Here is a 15,240-nt window from a genome sequence, read left to right as displayed (position 1 = left end):
AAAATTGAAATTATTATGGAGCAGAATTTACACACGTCTATTTCTTACACTCTTACACGTCTAAATATATTAGGGTTAAATGGACGAATCCCCGATGTCTCAAATCCTTTAACTGTATTGCTGGGGGTAAAAGCATCCAAAAACGCAAGGCGAACACACTCGGCTATATTGTAAATTGTTAAAGGAATACCCGGATTGTTTAGCATCCATTTGTCACATTCTCTATTATAATATTATTTAAACGGACCAAAAACTATTAGATCAAGGGCCTGAATTTTATTGCTGCAATGTGGAGGCAAAGTTAATATAAAAACTCCAGCCTCTCTAGCCCTGTTAACTCGTTTTGCAGATATGTGACACTCTGTATTATCATAAATCAATAGAGAAGGATTCTTTATTGAATTATTTGTTTGATAAAATGTTCCAATACCTCGACAAATAATTCGGAATTCATCCAGTCGCGTTGTGCTGCCAACCCAAATGTATCAGGTGGAGCATCTTGTAACATATGCGGCTTTAAAAATTTCCTAGGAAATACTAGGACTGGTGCCAGGGAAGTTCCAGCAGGAGAAACAATGGCACATATTGTAACCAGCTCACCTCGTTCACCACTCGTACAATGATTTACTTGCTTGACACCCGTTCTTGCAATAATCTTTTTAGGGTTCTGAACAGTGGTGAGCCCTGTTTTATCTAAATTAAAAGTTCTCGATCCTTAGTAAAGTGAACGGTTTTTATTCAATATATTACGAAGATCGTCGAAGAAAATTCCTACATTGTGTCTATTAAAAGAAGTCAGTCTTGATAAGCTACAAGCCTCTGGTTGTCTTATGCTTAAAGTTTTGCAGCATTGCATAAAACCTCGTAGCCAAATTCCAAATGCCATTTTTGTTGAATTCTACGATTCTGGCGTTACAACAGAAACTTCATACGCCAGTTTACGAACATCTAAAGTCGTTAGCCCATACGCCAATTTGCTACAGGTTTCCAAATACTCTTTAAAATTTTGTTCTTGTTCCTCGTTAAACATCAATCTGCAGCCATAATTAGGGGCCATGGAGATTTTCCCTTCAGTCAAGCGTTTTTTAGCAACATATCTTTGCAACTTTTGAAATTTTAATATTGCACTAAACGAAACCCATCCACAAATAAAATATCAACTTAATTGAGCGCCAAATTTGAAAGCGAGAAGCAATGTCTTACTGTGTACCGCGTCTCACTGTGGACTACCCACCCCTAGTCTTTCTCTGTTTTGGTCACAATTTAGTGTGTCCGGGCCGTCCCCATTCCTGTCTGTTCTGAATTTTTCCTTTCACTGTTTTATCATAATTATTAAGCTGTTTTCCATGCCATCCACCATTTTGCTCCCGGTTTCCCTTGACTTCTTAGTTGGATTGAGGTCTATGCTTTTTACTTTTTTAATCATCTCGTTTATCGGTCTTATGAGTATGTGTCCCGTCCATTCCAACCGTTGTAATTTAATTACGCTAACTGTGTTTTGTTTCCTAACTCTTTTTCTACATCTATCTTTCTTTTTAATCATTCTTCTCTGTATGGAGTGATGTCAGGTACTAGGATTGCCCTCATTATTTTCCTTTCAGCTACTCTTAAGTTTTCTACTTCTTTTTGTCCATTACTATTGTTTTCATCGTATGTGATAACTGGCAGTAGCAGTGTTTTGTATATTTGTATGTAATTTTTTGTCTTTTTGCTTAATTTTCTGTTTTTAAGCATCTTTCTGTTTCTTCCGGCGCGGCGGCTTGGTTTTCCTTCTTTATTGATTTTTCTCTCTTTCAGTTGTTCCCATGCTCATTGAATGCCGTAACTTTTCCAAATTTTAAGTTGTCGGGAGTCGGTTCTCCTCTTTGTTTTGGGATGTGTTTTTGATATCTCTTTATATGTTGATATATAATAAACACATGTATATAATAGAATAAAATATAATTTTTCTTTATCAGTCTAATATTCTAATTTATTTGTTATAGAGCGTGATATACAGCCGTTAAAGTCTTTGTGTACCGCTGATCAAAATGCAGCCGGACACAAGTCTTTGTCGAATGCCTGTGGAACTTACACTGGTCCCTTACTACCTATCGGAGAGACCAGCTCTGACAAGTAAGTATTTAATAGAGATGTATTCAATATTTTATTAAGCGTAGAACTTAATCGTAAAATTAAGGACTTATCTGTCTATGTTCTAATGGCCAGCGAATGTCCCTGCTTATTTCCCACTTAAAGTGGATAGCTACGAAAGTGCCATCTACTTTGATGACCATAACCGAAAACGATTGGCCACAAACGTTCCGTGTATGAATCGATCTGTGTGAATTTGTATCTACCTGGATCTCTGACGATGCAAGGTTATGTTGAAATAACGTTATAAAATCCTATGAACGTCTTCATATATGAAACGTTTGACGAATTGTGCTCTTGCGCCATATATATTTGGCTTTTAGTTCATTAAAGCTAGTCGCTAGTCCTAGAGGGCTGGACACTCAAAACGAGGGATATAAACAGATCAGAAGCTTTCGAAATGTGGCTCTATCGCCGTATCCTAAAAATACCATGGACAGCGAAAATCACAAATATAGATGTCCTTAAAAGAATAAACCAAGAACGCCAACTTTTCGAAACCATCAAGAAAAGGAAAACGGCGTATCTAGGTCACATCATGCGAAATGAAAAATACCAGTTCCTCCAACTTTTAATCGAGGGTAAAATTGAAGGCAAGCGAGGAATGGGACGCAAGAAAATGTCCTGGCTCCTAAACATAAGGCAATGGACAGGGATTAACGACATACAATCTCTGATACATATTGCAAGAAATAGAGAATTAATGGAAAATGTGATCGCTAACATCCATTAGTGGATTTGCATCTGAAGAAGAAGAAGTCGCACTTGCTATTAAAGTAGTAATGCTTCTTGCTAGCGATTGAAGTAAACTGCCTCTCCCGGTCGATGCGGTTACTTATGTAGTCGAATATAGTACGGCTTTTTGAGATCACACGCTGTACATGCTTGACTGTAAATGTTTATCTAGTATACTACATTTTTATGTATGCATTATTAATCTGTATTTTGTTTGTTAGATCTATGGAACCAACCGTTGGCCGCTGGGGCTGCGAATGGCCAAGTTGACTCGAAAATGAAAATGCTTGGTCTCAAAATGGAACCCTCCTAGGGTTTAAGCAAGAGCCCCTCTATGGGGCTCATGGGAATTTAAACGGCAACGTTGACGTACCCGTCGACGCTGCTAGCTGCACATTGGCCCAACTCATTGAAGACGAACAGGACAACGGTCTGTGGCCCTTGGAGCATCCTCTTCCTCTTCCAGGATGGGAGGACGAGTATATTGCTCCCTACAGACTAAATAACATCAGGGAATACGAAACGTTGGCCTGCGAAATTGAAATGTACCTGCGCAAAGTGCTGGAAGAACACAATTACGATACCGTTGGCAATTTTTTGAAACTCTACGAAAGTTACAAAAAGAGCGGCAACGATAACCTTCTTGAGTTTTTCCATTTGTAAGTATCTTTTAATGGTATTACACTTTTTACATAAAAAATAAAAACTTTTGACAGTGAATATGATTTCGATATAATTCTTTTTATTTTTCAAAATTGTGATAACTAGTACACCTTATAATTACAGTGGAACATGGTTACAGCGTCATTTAAGGGTCCAGTAAAAAAATGAGGCTATATCAAAGTGATAAAAGAGGTATAAAAAAATTTTATACCTTTTAACGAGGCAAAATTTTATTACAGCAATATTTATTATCACAGCTGCATTTAGGATAAAAAAAATTAAGAAATAAAACATATGTTTCTGAAACTTACATTTTTTATGAAAAAGTTCTCTAGTGCTGAAAAATGTCAGTTATTTTCTTCTGCACAACCGTTTCCGAAAAATAAAGTTTTTCTGTAGTGTCCTTAATAATATGAACTGCTTCTTTGGTAGTTGTGGATGCCTCACTCAACTGGTAAAACCTGGATATGATCTCAGCAGCTCTCATTACTTCTTGGATTGTATGACAATCAACACCGTCTTATTCTTCTTCTTCATTGTCTTCATCAACATCCATTTCCACATTTTGCGCTTGTTCCATAATTTTATAACTTAAAACTTGAAATGTTTCTACCTGATCGTCTACTGAAATGTAGGAGTTAAGATCAGTTCCAAACTCTCTCTGGTTTACATTAAACTTTTGTATCCACTCTGACAAAGGCATTTCGTTATCCTCGTCAACATCCTGAACATTGGGAGATGTCAATGTAGAGATTGGGAGAACACACCTCTCCAACAATCAATTTAGCTTGACGAAAGCACTTACAAATTGTCACTGACGTAACCGCACTCCACGCATCGTCTAAAAACTGAACTGCATTAAGGATGGTAATGTTCACGGGTTCCCCATTGTCCATGCAAAAAATCATCCTTTTCAAAAGCTCTTTCCGATAATGGCACTTTAAACTTATGATTCCTTGGTCCATAGGCTGCAAGACACTCGTGCAGTTCGCTGGTAGGAAAACTAGGTTGATATTGGTCAAATTAAGCTTTAGATGGGCTGCACAGTTGTCAACTAAGAGAATATTTTTTCCTTTTTTTTAAGAGAGTTCCTTGTCCCATTTTCTCAATTCTTCTTCAAAAATGGCAGAAGTCATCCACGCTTTTTTATTCGCTGTGTAGTTTACAGGTAGTGTTTTTATGTTTTTGAAACATCTAGGATGTAAACTTTTCCCAATAACCAAAAGCTTTCTTTTCTCTGTATCTGTCGTGTTCGCACAAACAAAAACCATGACGTCTGGCGTTAATTTGTAAAAGACGCCATTGAAGATGTCTTCATCCTTGTGTGGTTGTCTTAGATGTGGCCATGTGTTTTGTAACCAATCACCTGTCACGTTCTCGTCCACACATTCTCCAACAATTTTCGCGAAGGAAATTGAGTACCGGGCTTTAAACCCTTAGAGTATGTGACATCTTCACCAAACAGTTTTCCGAACTTTGTAGCTTTCTCATTTAAAAGTGGCCTGGGCACAGGAATATCAGAACTGCGACACTGCTTGAACCATTTGAGTAGAGTTGAATCTACATCACCACGAATGCACTTCCTATTCATTTTAACATTTTCTTCCTCCTCATTAAAAGCTTTTACAATTTTGTCCTTGTTTTTTAGGATTGAGCCGACAGTCGAATTAACAAGTCCAACGTTTTCAAGTTTTCGACCACTTTCAAATGCTCTTACACGCACTTCATCTTTAATAGGCAAAGCCATTCTTTTTCTACTACAACTTACCATATTAAAAAATAAAAATTTAATTACTAAATTAAAATCTAAAAACTAAACGAGCCGAACACAAATTTCTTAAACTGACTGTTCTGAAACAGAAAATTTGACTGTTAGGATGGCACTGATAAATGAGAAATCATAGAACTGTCAAGGTCACATAACTGTACACAGAAGGTATAATCAGGCTTTCTCACGCTGGGAGGAACAATGCCGCAGAACCGGAAACGCATTGCACTTTATTCTTCATAAAATATACAACGACAACCTACTGTAAAATTGTATGCTATAGACGAGGCTTTAAAAATAATGACCCTAATTTAAATATGGGATGTATATTTGGTTGTAATCCAAGTAATTAATTTTAGATATTCTCCACCAATAACATCTGAACATCATACCTGCGTCGGACTGGCTTTTGAACTATGGAATCGTCTCAGACTCAACCTGGATAGCAAGTATCCAGGTATCGGCAACCACATTTGTGTTGTTTCCTGTGAGGAAGAAATTGACAGCCCTATTGTATACACCAATGCTTTTAAAGATGATCCCACCTCTTTGCCGTACAGATTGGAAAAGGAACACGTCATGATGTGCTTGAAAGTTGAATTTTCCGGAAGAACTGCAGTGATGCTATGCGATCCTGGATATCACGTTGCTAGAGTGGTTACCGTCATGTCAGATGGAGCGTATCCACATACAGGTATAGTATTTTATTGGATATTACATTTTATTTAACCCTTTCAGCACTGCACCGATTTCACATGGCGGTGTTCACTGGACCACAGCCGCCAGTTTATTCAAATTCGGTCCTGAAACGCGGTTACAGATAATGATATATTATTTTTTAGTGTTCCTTTAAAAGCCTATTCATGAAAATAAACAATTTTTGGATAAGAAAATAGATCATTCATTTGTAAAAATACATTTTATTAACTAGAAAACAAAATTAAAATTTTAATATTATAATGATCATAATACATGCTTGTCAGAACCGCTATTTCTTTGACAAATTCTTTAGTAACAAAGTTTAAAAAAAAATGTCCAATATCGTTGGAGTTTCAGACAGTTTTTCTAGTAGACAACCGGAATCTTTCACGTCGAAATCCTCAAGGCAAGATTTGATGTCAACTTTATTCCCAATCAATTTTTTTATCAGCTTACTAGCCACCTTTTTTTTACGAGATGGTACTCAATAATATTGATCAGAACGACTATTTTCAGCATCTGTACCATTTTCACTCCAAGCTTCAAGTATCACATGCCAATGTGTATCACTGTTCCAATGCTCCGCGATAGAGCAACCATGCATTTATGCTTAACCACTTAGTACCATTTCTTAGATCTGAGGGAAATTGAACTTCTACCTACGTAATTATCAAGGAGGTCTACCCCCATACGTTTATTATACATTTTAATAATGATGGGACAGTCTATTTCAATACTTCTTTTGCATTTGCGATCGAATCTTTTTATTTTGCTTTTAGGAAGCTCCCCTGTGCATGTTATAAGAAGTGTTACAGGCTTGTAACTGTGCTCAATCCATGTAACATTGCTGACCTACTCAATCAACGTATGCTGTATATTCTTCAGAAGTTCGTCTTGGACACTTCTTTAGATTTTTATCGTCCATGATCTTACAATTAGAAATCCTATTCCTTCGTACTGTTCCCAGTATACATATTCCTTGTTTACAAGTGGAAGAGACATATAATAATTGTCACAATATAGAGTCTAATTTTGTTGTTTTGGTATCACCCTTGCTAGGTGGACAACAATGTTTCTGCTGGCTTCCAGATCTCACCATCAGTTCTTTTGGTGAGTAAACTTTCTTGACCTGTATGTATCTCAAAATTATATACATATCCTGTAACACAAAATAAAAAGTTTAATGACCCATTTATTCGGTTTCAATAGACTGTTTAGTTTTATATTATGGGTCTTTTCTTCTATAATTTTTCGAATTCTGGAATGATCTTTGTCCCACATTTTAGAATTATCATTAAAATTTAAATTTGACTTTACGTCTCTCAAATTTGTTAATGGACATTGCATTGATAATATATGTGGTACCCCTATTCAGTAGCACCTTGTTCTGAGCAAGGACACCACAGACATATACTGGACATATTCCTTGATTTTTTTTATATCCGTATGGTTATAGTTGTTGCTTCTGTTTGGGTTTTTTAGACATCATACAAGTTTGTCTGTTAACAAATTAACGTAATTAATTCTTTATTGATAAAGTATTGAAAAAATCATAAGGCGACGTAGTTTCTGTAAGAAAATGTTCTGGAAGCGTTGAGGAACCCTTAAAACCCGATGCATCTTCATCGATTCTCAAGTTCTTTTTTACTTATAAAACGTTTCTGTACACAACCTTACCAGAAACAGCACTGGTGACTTCTTGTGTAAGAACTTCAGGCTCTGACGGCTCGTTTTGAAAGTCAGTATCATCAAGGATATTCTCCTGGGGCACGTATATCATCTGAAAAATTGCTATCTTCCCATCCTTTCACAATTTCCATAAATTCCTTTTCAGACAATTCATCTGTGGCATTCTAAGAAGTCACGATAAAAAAATAATAAATTATAATAATAATTTCAATGAAAAACTTAATTACAGCACAAAACACATGTAGTAACTTGTACTTTCACTTCTTTTCAGAGCATTTTCAGGGGCATCTGAAATAAGCTTAGAAACGTTTTTTTAACTGAAGGATCTCCGAGATCTGAATTACGCAATCTACATAATTTCATTTCGCATCAGTTAACTTCCTATAGTAGCGTCAGTTGGACCTTTGGTCAATGTTCAGTTCATAGAATTTTGAAATGTGCAGATCACATCACCATGTGATCTGCCAAAAACTTTTGTGTTTTTTCGAAGTTATTAAGTAATTAATTTTCCTTTACTTGAAAAAACGTTTCTTGGCTTATTTCAGATGCTCTAGGATTGAAAGTACTTGGTCAAGATTTAATAAAAAACTGTGCTCGGCATCTGCCTTTTATTTTATTAAAATTAATAGTAATTAGTTTTTGACAAATATTTTAATTCGTTCAATTATTTTTTAAATAAAATACGCTGCTCATGACGTATATGCGTGTTTTTTTTATATCAAATTAAAGCTAATGTTTTTCTTAATATGATGAGAGAGTTGCCTGAGAAAAAATAGTCGAAAATTAAGGTTTCCAGCTGTTAAAAACGCGAGGTAGCAAAGATACCTACTTCAATAAAAAGGAATAATTTTATAATTACTTTCAGGTTGGTTCATACAGTCAGAGGAAGGCAACACCCGCAAAGACTACAACTACCAATTAACACCAAATAACAAGCACTTCGTGGAATGGAACGAAAGAACAACGAGAAATGGGAAAGTAGACACATTTGCAGGTATCATTTATGTCGGTAGGCCTTATTTAACAGCCGTAGATGTTACGGAAAGGAGAAATTTGGTCTACGGATTTAAAAGCTTACTGTCCAGAGACCAGAAGGGTGACTTAATTGCAGGTATATATTTCAAGTTGTTGCAGAATGGAGACGAATTTACCATCTTCTATCAAAATATGGGCAAGCAGCGAATAAAACTAAGGTTCTCCGATTTTATGAAACCGGAGGTAAGATTATTTTACAATATTGCTTAAAACGGGAGTTTACTTTCAAAATGTTTTTATTTTCAATCTATGTTAATACTTTCGAACTAAAATTTACTTGTAGTATGCGAGACTTGCCCAGTACCGGACACCTAAAGCTGTTTGAAAATATTTTTTTTTTGGAAGCACATATAAGAAATAAAAATGCAATATTTTAGAAGTAAACATGTTTTTTTGTTCACACAAAAATTAACAAATAAAAAAGTTTATCTTTTGTTGTGCTACAGAAACACTTGCCCAGAACCAGACACTTTAAAAATACGTTAATCGCATGGGTAGCATAATGAAATACATTTTTTAAAGATTTTGTGAGTTATGTAAATATTTTTGAATTTTATTTGCTCACAAACGTTTTCACACTTATAAAAAAGTTGCGCAATTTTCACACTTATAAAAAAGTAGAATTTCTTGATCCGTGTCCGCGACGTGCGCCCATTCCTTGCATGTAGTGCACTGTACCCAATCCTAATTTGTAGTTTCTCCACAAATGAGACACTCGGAGTTTCTTCTTCTTTAGTGTTCATTTCTTCCAAACTTCCACTACTTGGTATGGCTGACGAGAAAAGTTGTCTATTCACATAAAGACTTTGTTTTGTTTTTTTCTTTGTTCAGGCTGTTTGGTTAGGTTTTTTCCCTACTGCCTTTTTAATCTTCTCTTGTGACTCCTTAAACCAATTCTCCAACTTTTATAAGGAGATCCAGACAAAGTCTCACTCTTTTCACTTCGTCTCTTTTCTGAATAATTTTCTTCCTAGCCTCATTTGTTGCAGGTGAAACTTGGTCCGTCTCAATTTGAAATAAGGAAGACTTGGGGCTCTGAAGTCCATTGCTGGATTTAGAAGTGCTGGCAGTAGCTATGGGTAGAGCTCTCACAGTAGAGCTACTTGATGCCGAAGATGTGCAGGGCAAAAACTGCAACTGTGGAACACGATTTTAGTGATTTTTCAGAAGAGGTAGATAAAGCTGCATCAAACCTGTCTGTTACAGCCAATGGTGGTTCAGATGAAGGAGTTGTTGTGCAGGGGATTGTATCACTATGGGCTTCATTCTCTTTAGAAAAGTGAGCTGCAGTAAAATAGTCTAGATCTGTAAAAATGGTCTTCTGCAATGGGTACAAGCCAGTACAGGCAAACTCAGACTTTGCAAGTTCTGCAATGTCTCTTTGAGTTATTTTGCACATTATTGCTCGGTCAAGAGGTTGAAGTTTGGGGGTGCTGTGAAGGGACTTATCATGTGAACATTGTGGTCTCTTGCATATATAATGACTTGTAGTTCTTTGTGAGTACTGTGGCCATCAAATATCAATAGAGCTGAACTTTACTTAGGGGGTTCACTCGAGTAACAAACATTTTTAGCCAAAGCAAAAATGAATTGGCAGTGACCCTTCCACTTAGTTTACAAGCAAAAATACTTCCCTCCGGAGCATCTTTCTTCAACTCTTCTGCCATTTTAACCTTACCAAATACAAATAATGGAGGTAAAAATACATCACCTGCCGCGTTTATAGACAGTATCAAAGTTACATTTCTGCTTCTCTCTTCCGACGTGATTTTACTAACCTGCTTTTTCCTTTCTGTGATAGAACCATTGAGGCATTATCATGGACCACAAAAACTCCTTTCTCATCGCAATTAAATACCTTTGAAGGAATAAAGTTAGATTTTGATAGCAGTGCTTCATATTTGTTAAAGAAGATGTCATGTCAAGGCATCATTTTGTTGTCTAAATCTATTAAATGCTTGACTAATTTGATTTCTAGCTCTTCAGAAAATGTCTTCTTAAAATGGGTGGCTTCATATCCTCGTCCTCACCTCCTCTTAGTTGTTTGATTAAGTCTGCCAGCGTGCTCTTTGGGACAGAAAAATGAAAAGAAGCTTGTCTAATAGTCATTTTGTTCTCCAATACTTGATTTATTGCCATTTTTATCGAGTATTCTGACCAAACAGCTTTTTTTCCCTTTCGGCATCGTGTTCAATGTACCTGGGAAGAATATAAAAAGAATCAGTGAGGTAGCATACAATATTTAGTGTCCGGTACCGGGCAATTCATAACTATCTGATACTGGGAAAACGTGTTGGAGAGATGATTTAATGTTTCCCTTTCAAACTAATGTTTATAATTAAATATCAATTACTTCTATACAATATATTCCTCACTTACGTTACTATAAGACTGAACGAAATGACTGCCGCCTGCACAGTGAAACTAACTGGTATAGAGCTTGTACCGCTAGAGTGCATACCTCTGTTATCTAACGGACTTTATCGGAAACACACTCTGTCCGGTACTGGGCAGTGTCCGGTACTGGACAAGTCTCCTGAGCGTGATCCGAGCACTCCGTTTGTCAACTTCCTTGGAAGTGTCATAATTTTAAAGTATCTATTTTTTTGTAAACAAGTATTTTAAAGCTCCTATTAACACATATTTAACATAAAAAAATACTAAAGGAACTACAGGTATTAAAAAAAAAAAAAGAAATACGAAAATGTAGAGAAAGTGCCTCAATTTGCAAATTATTTTTTTTTAAGATGAAAAGGAACAATGAAGCGGTGTCGTTATGGAGTACCTATGTACCTAAGATTGCTTTCTTATTCTTTGATTTGATATTCCTGATTGCATTTTTGACCGTGAAAATTAAATTTCATTTACAATAGTATTTATTATTATTATGTTTACAAAATTTACAATATTTTATTTGTATTAAATACTATTCAGTACATGCATATGTCATTTTTATTGATTGACATCAATAATTAGAATAAAAAATATAGATATTATTTGTATAGTAAACAAGTAATGATACCTAACCTCTCAATCGGCTTACTACTTTTTTTGTGGACTTCCATGACATTTGAGCCACCTTTTTATTGCAAACTATTGTGGGCTTCAACTGTATTATAAATAAGTAAAGCAACATCAACTATTTATTCTAATGATTGATTCAATTGTGGAGATAATACTGCGTTTCCACACATTGTTAATCAAAACAGTACGAAACAATTCAATTGAAGTTCTTTCAACATGGCGGCTGCGCTTGTGCTCGTCACATGATGAAAAAGGCCTACTGAAATCAGCAGCTGTCACTTTATTGTCTGTCAAGCGCATGTGTTGCGACCATAATTAATAATTTAAAAGTTAACATTCGTTTGTATTGTTCATCGTGATAAATATAAACAGTGTGAAAGCGAATTTTCAACTTTCCTACAGCCCCCCCTACGTCCCTTTACAGCCACCCCTGTATTAGATAATTTGGAAATAATATCAAACTAATTTATAAATTTCTTTTTATTTCTAGATTGACAAAGGATTACTGGAGAAAATCTCAATATGTAACGAACAGCTGAACTTACCAGAAAACAAGTTACTTAACATCATCCGGACGTCTGGCACAATATTGAGAGATACATCGTTCCTGTTGCAGTTATTGGACGTGGACCGTTGTATCAGTATTTTGTCGGCGAACAATTAAATTCCACATTATCTTACATTTTTTTTACCTTCAGCCCTCTGCTTTTATTTCTCCCAATTCTTGTTTAACTTAGTTTTAGTCATGCGTTTACTAAAAAATACATATTTTATTATGGGACGCGCAGAAACATAATTATTTAATTTTTTAACAATTGTTGAGTAAATTTAGCTTTGTAGTTTTAATCATTGTTTGAAATTCAAATTTATATATCTTAATTTAAGTTTCTGGGCGCTTCATACAAACTAAATATGCCGAAATCGTGTATATTAAGGAAACTCGCTGTATGAAAACCACATAATTCCAACAAGTGCATATTACATATATCATTTTTTATTTCATTCTCAAGATATTTCTCTCGTAATAGTTAATTGGTTTATGCATTATACGTGATGACAACATCATTTTGTCTTGTACAATGCTATAACTTTAATTAATTATTGCTTTTAAGATTACTTTCTATTGATAATTTTGATTGTCCAGCAGTTCATTTTTTTCAGATATTTTTATACATACCTGATAATTTGATTTGGATTCGCATATGCATACGTTGGCGAGAAGTGAATTTCTCATCAACGCGTAGCTCTCGATACTTTACCTACTTATGATGTAACTGATTAGGATTGCTATTAAATGTGATCTGTGGTCACATCTCTTGCTATCTCTGAACCAAAAAACACGCACAGAACCAGTTTCTCCAATTTTGTTTTAACAAAATCAGAGAAAGTTGTTTTGATTTATTCCTTATGTATTTTTGAGAAAATTTAGATTTTTTTAAGGTTGAGAGTTGTCATGGTGATCGTACAGCTCAAAATTTACTGCCAAGTATTTACTTTCATATGTTCCAGAATTCTTTATTTATTAATGAACGACAAATTCTCCAGATATATCAGAGTAGTCTTTTATGTGCAAAGTTCAATATAAAAATTACCTAACCCATGCGATACTTGTATCAATAATATACACGATTTCTTTATATTTAAGAAAAATAAAATTTATGCTTTTAGGTATATTTCACTTAGTTTGTAGTTTTAGTATCTATTAAATAAATTGCTTATTTTACAAAATTGACCCCAGTTCTGCAATGTAGGCCCTACATTATACGCAATGGTATAATAGTTGTTGCATACATACCAGACTGAGAATTTTCAAGTAGGATATCCGTCTATAAAATGTTGCTATTCACGAATTTTATCTTTATATTTCTATTACTAATTAATCTTACTTCGCACAGGTTCACACAGCTTAAAATAAAAGTCCTGTTAAATATTTATCACGCAAATAACAGTTAATTCTCGTTCCATTAAGCAGCTTTCACTTTGACTAAAAAGTCAGATGTCACAGACTCAAGAGCTTTAATAAAATTTTAGGCGGAACTTACTTAATTTTTATTTAGGTTTTTATCTATCTGTATATTTAACTAAACTATTCAGTTTTTTGGAATTATGAGATACGTATAATATTCATAAAAAAGAACTGAATATGTTTAGATATTTTATGATACTCTTATTTTTCTTGTAGTTTAGTTGAATAAAAATGTAACAGACCTTACATTATGTTTTATTTATGTTGTCTAATTTTCAGAGGTAATGAACAGAGTTTTTTTCTACTCTCATACTTTCATATATCAATTACAATACCTATGTATCATACCTAATGGGCTTCATTATGATACAGATTTTTTCATTATGAGAGAGATTTTTAACTAATAGAATCACGAGATGACGTTTTGTATTCAAAGTGGCACATAGGCAATGAGCAATATCAAGTCAAAAGCCCTCCCCCATTTTCTAAACCAATCATCTCACCTATTAACAATATGTTATTATTCCTGTTTGAGAATGACAACTAACAGTTATTCTACTTCTTGATATATTATCCGTTACGAATGTTGGCGATCATCAAGGCAATCTTTATCTTATTTGCAGAAAAGCTGCATAGATGTTAAATTGAACCAGATTCTGAGCTTCTTTAACAAAGATGTTCTTCTTCCTGGACCTCTTTTTCCTTGCAGGATGGCTTGAAGGAGAGCATATCTGGATTCATTTCGCATAATATGTCCGCAGAATTGTAACTTTCGAGATTTGATGGTGGTCAGTACCTCTCGGTTCTTATTCATTCTTCTGAGTACCTCCTCATTTGTAACTCGGTCAGTCCACGGGTTCTTAAGTATTCTCCGATATAGCCACATCTCAAATGCTTCCAGTTTTCTGCACATATCTTCATTCAAGGTCCACGATTCAATACCATAAAAAACTACAGAAAAGACGTAGCATCGCAGCATTCTTACTTTTGTATCAAGAGAGAGATTGTGACTCTTGAAGAAGGCCCCCATCCGATTGAAGGTGGATCTGGCTTTTCCGATGCGTGCTCTACTTATCTCCTGGTTGTTGGTCCATTCTTTATTCATTATGGTGCCGAGGTAATTGTACTGCGTCACTCTTTCTACAGGGGATTGGTTAACGTAGAGTTGAAATTCTGGTATCCTTTTCTTGCTAATTACCATAAGCTTTGTCTTCTTAACGTTTATATTGAGTCTATATTGTCGACTGTAATACGTGATTTTGTTCATAAGAACTTGTAGGTCTTCTAAGTTGTCCGCAAATACTATGGTGCCATCTGCATATCTAATGTTGTTTAGCCGGTAACCATTTAGTAGAATACCTTTTTCAGTTTCGTGCAAAGCTTTAATAAATACTCTTTCAGAGTTCAGATTGAAGATTAGAGGAGGCAAAATACAGCGTTGCCTCACTATTTGTATTTCTCCAGAATCTGACCATCTCATTTCTGCTATTCCCATGATTTCAATATGCATTCTCTTCATCTCCTGTTT

At 35.1% G+C, this 15,240-nt stretch overlaps 1 protein-coding gene across 1 annotated transcript; it reads left to right on the top strand.

Moving 5' to 3' along the window:
• Window positions 1-619: 619 nt before the first annotated feature.
• On the top strand, window positions 620-13,958 carry LOC140449136 (uncharacterized). Its single transcript, XM_072542283.1, has 6 exons — window positions 620-677; window positions 1,986-2,115; window positions 3,138-3,527; window positions 5,659-5,993; window positions 8,553-8,905; window positions 12,237-13,958. Exons 1-6 carry the CDS (start codon window positions 620-622, stop codon window positions 12,408-12,410), a joined length of 1,440 nt encoding a protein of 479 aa, XP_072398384.1. The 3' UTR covers window positions 12,411-13,958.
• The last annotated feature ends 1,282 nt before the right edge of the window (window positions 13,959-15,240 follow it).

This window comes from Diabrotica undecimpunctata, chromosome 8 (assembly GCF_040954645.1).
Source record: "Diabrotica undecimpunctata isolate CICGRU chromosome 8, icDiaUnde3, whole genome shotgun sequence".
NCBI lineage: Eukaryota > Metazoa > Arthropoda > Insecta > Coleoptera > Chrysomelidae > Diabrotica > Diabrotica undecimpunctata.
This window is presented reverse-complemented; position numbering and strand designations above follow the sequence as displayed.

Excerpts from the sequence above, each read along its gene's own strand:
- LOC140449136 (XM_072542283.1), top strand. The coding sequence starts at position 620 with ATGATTTACTTGCTTGACACCCGTTCTTGCAATAATCTTTTTAGGGTT. Across the intron at positions 678-1,985 it reads TTTTAGGGTTCTGAACAGTG|AGCGTGATATACAGCCGTTA; the intron begins GTGAGCCCTGTT and ends TATTTGTTATAG. Across the intron at positions 8,906-12,236 it reads CCGATTTTATGAAACCGGAG|ATTGACAAAGGATTACTGGA; the intron begins GTAAGATTATTT and ends TTTTATTTCTAG.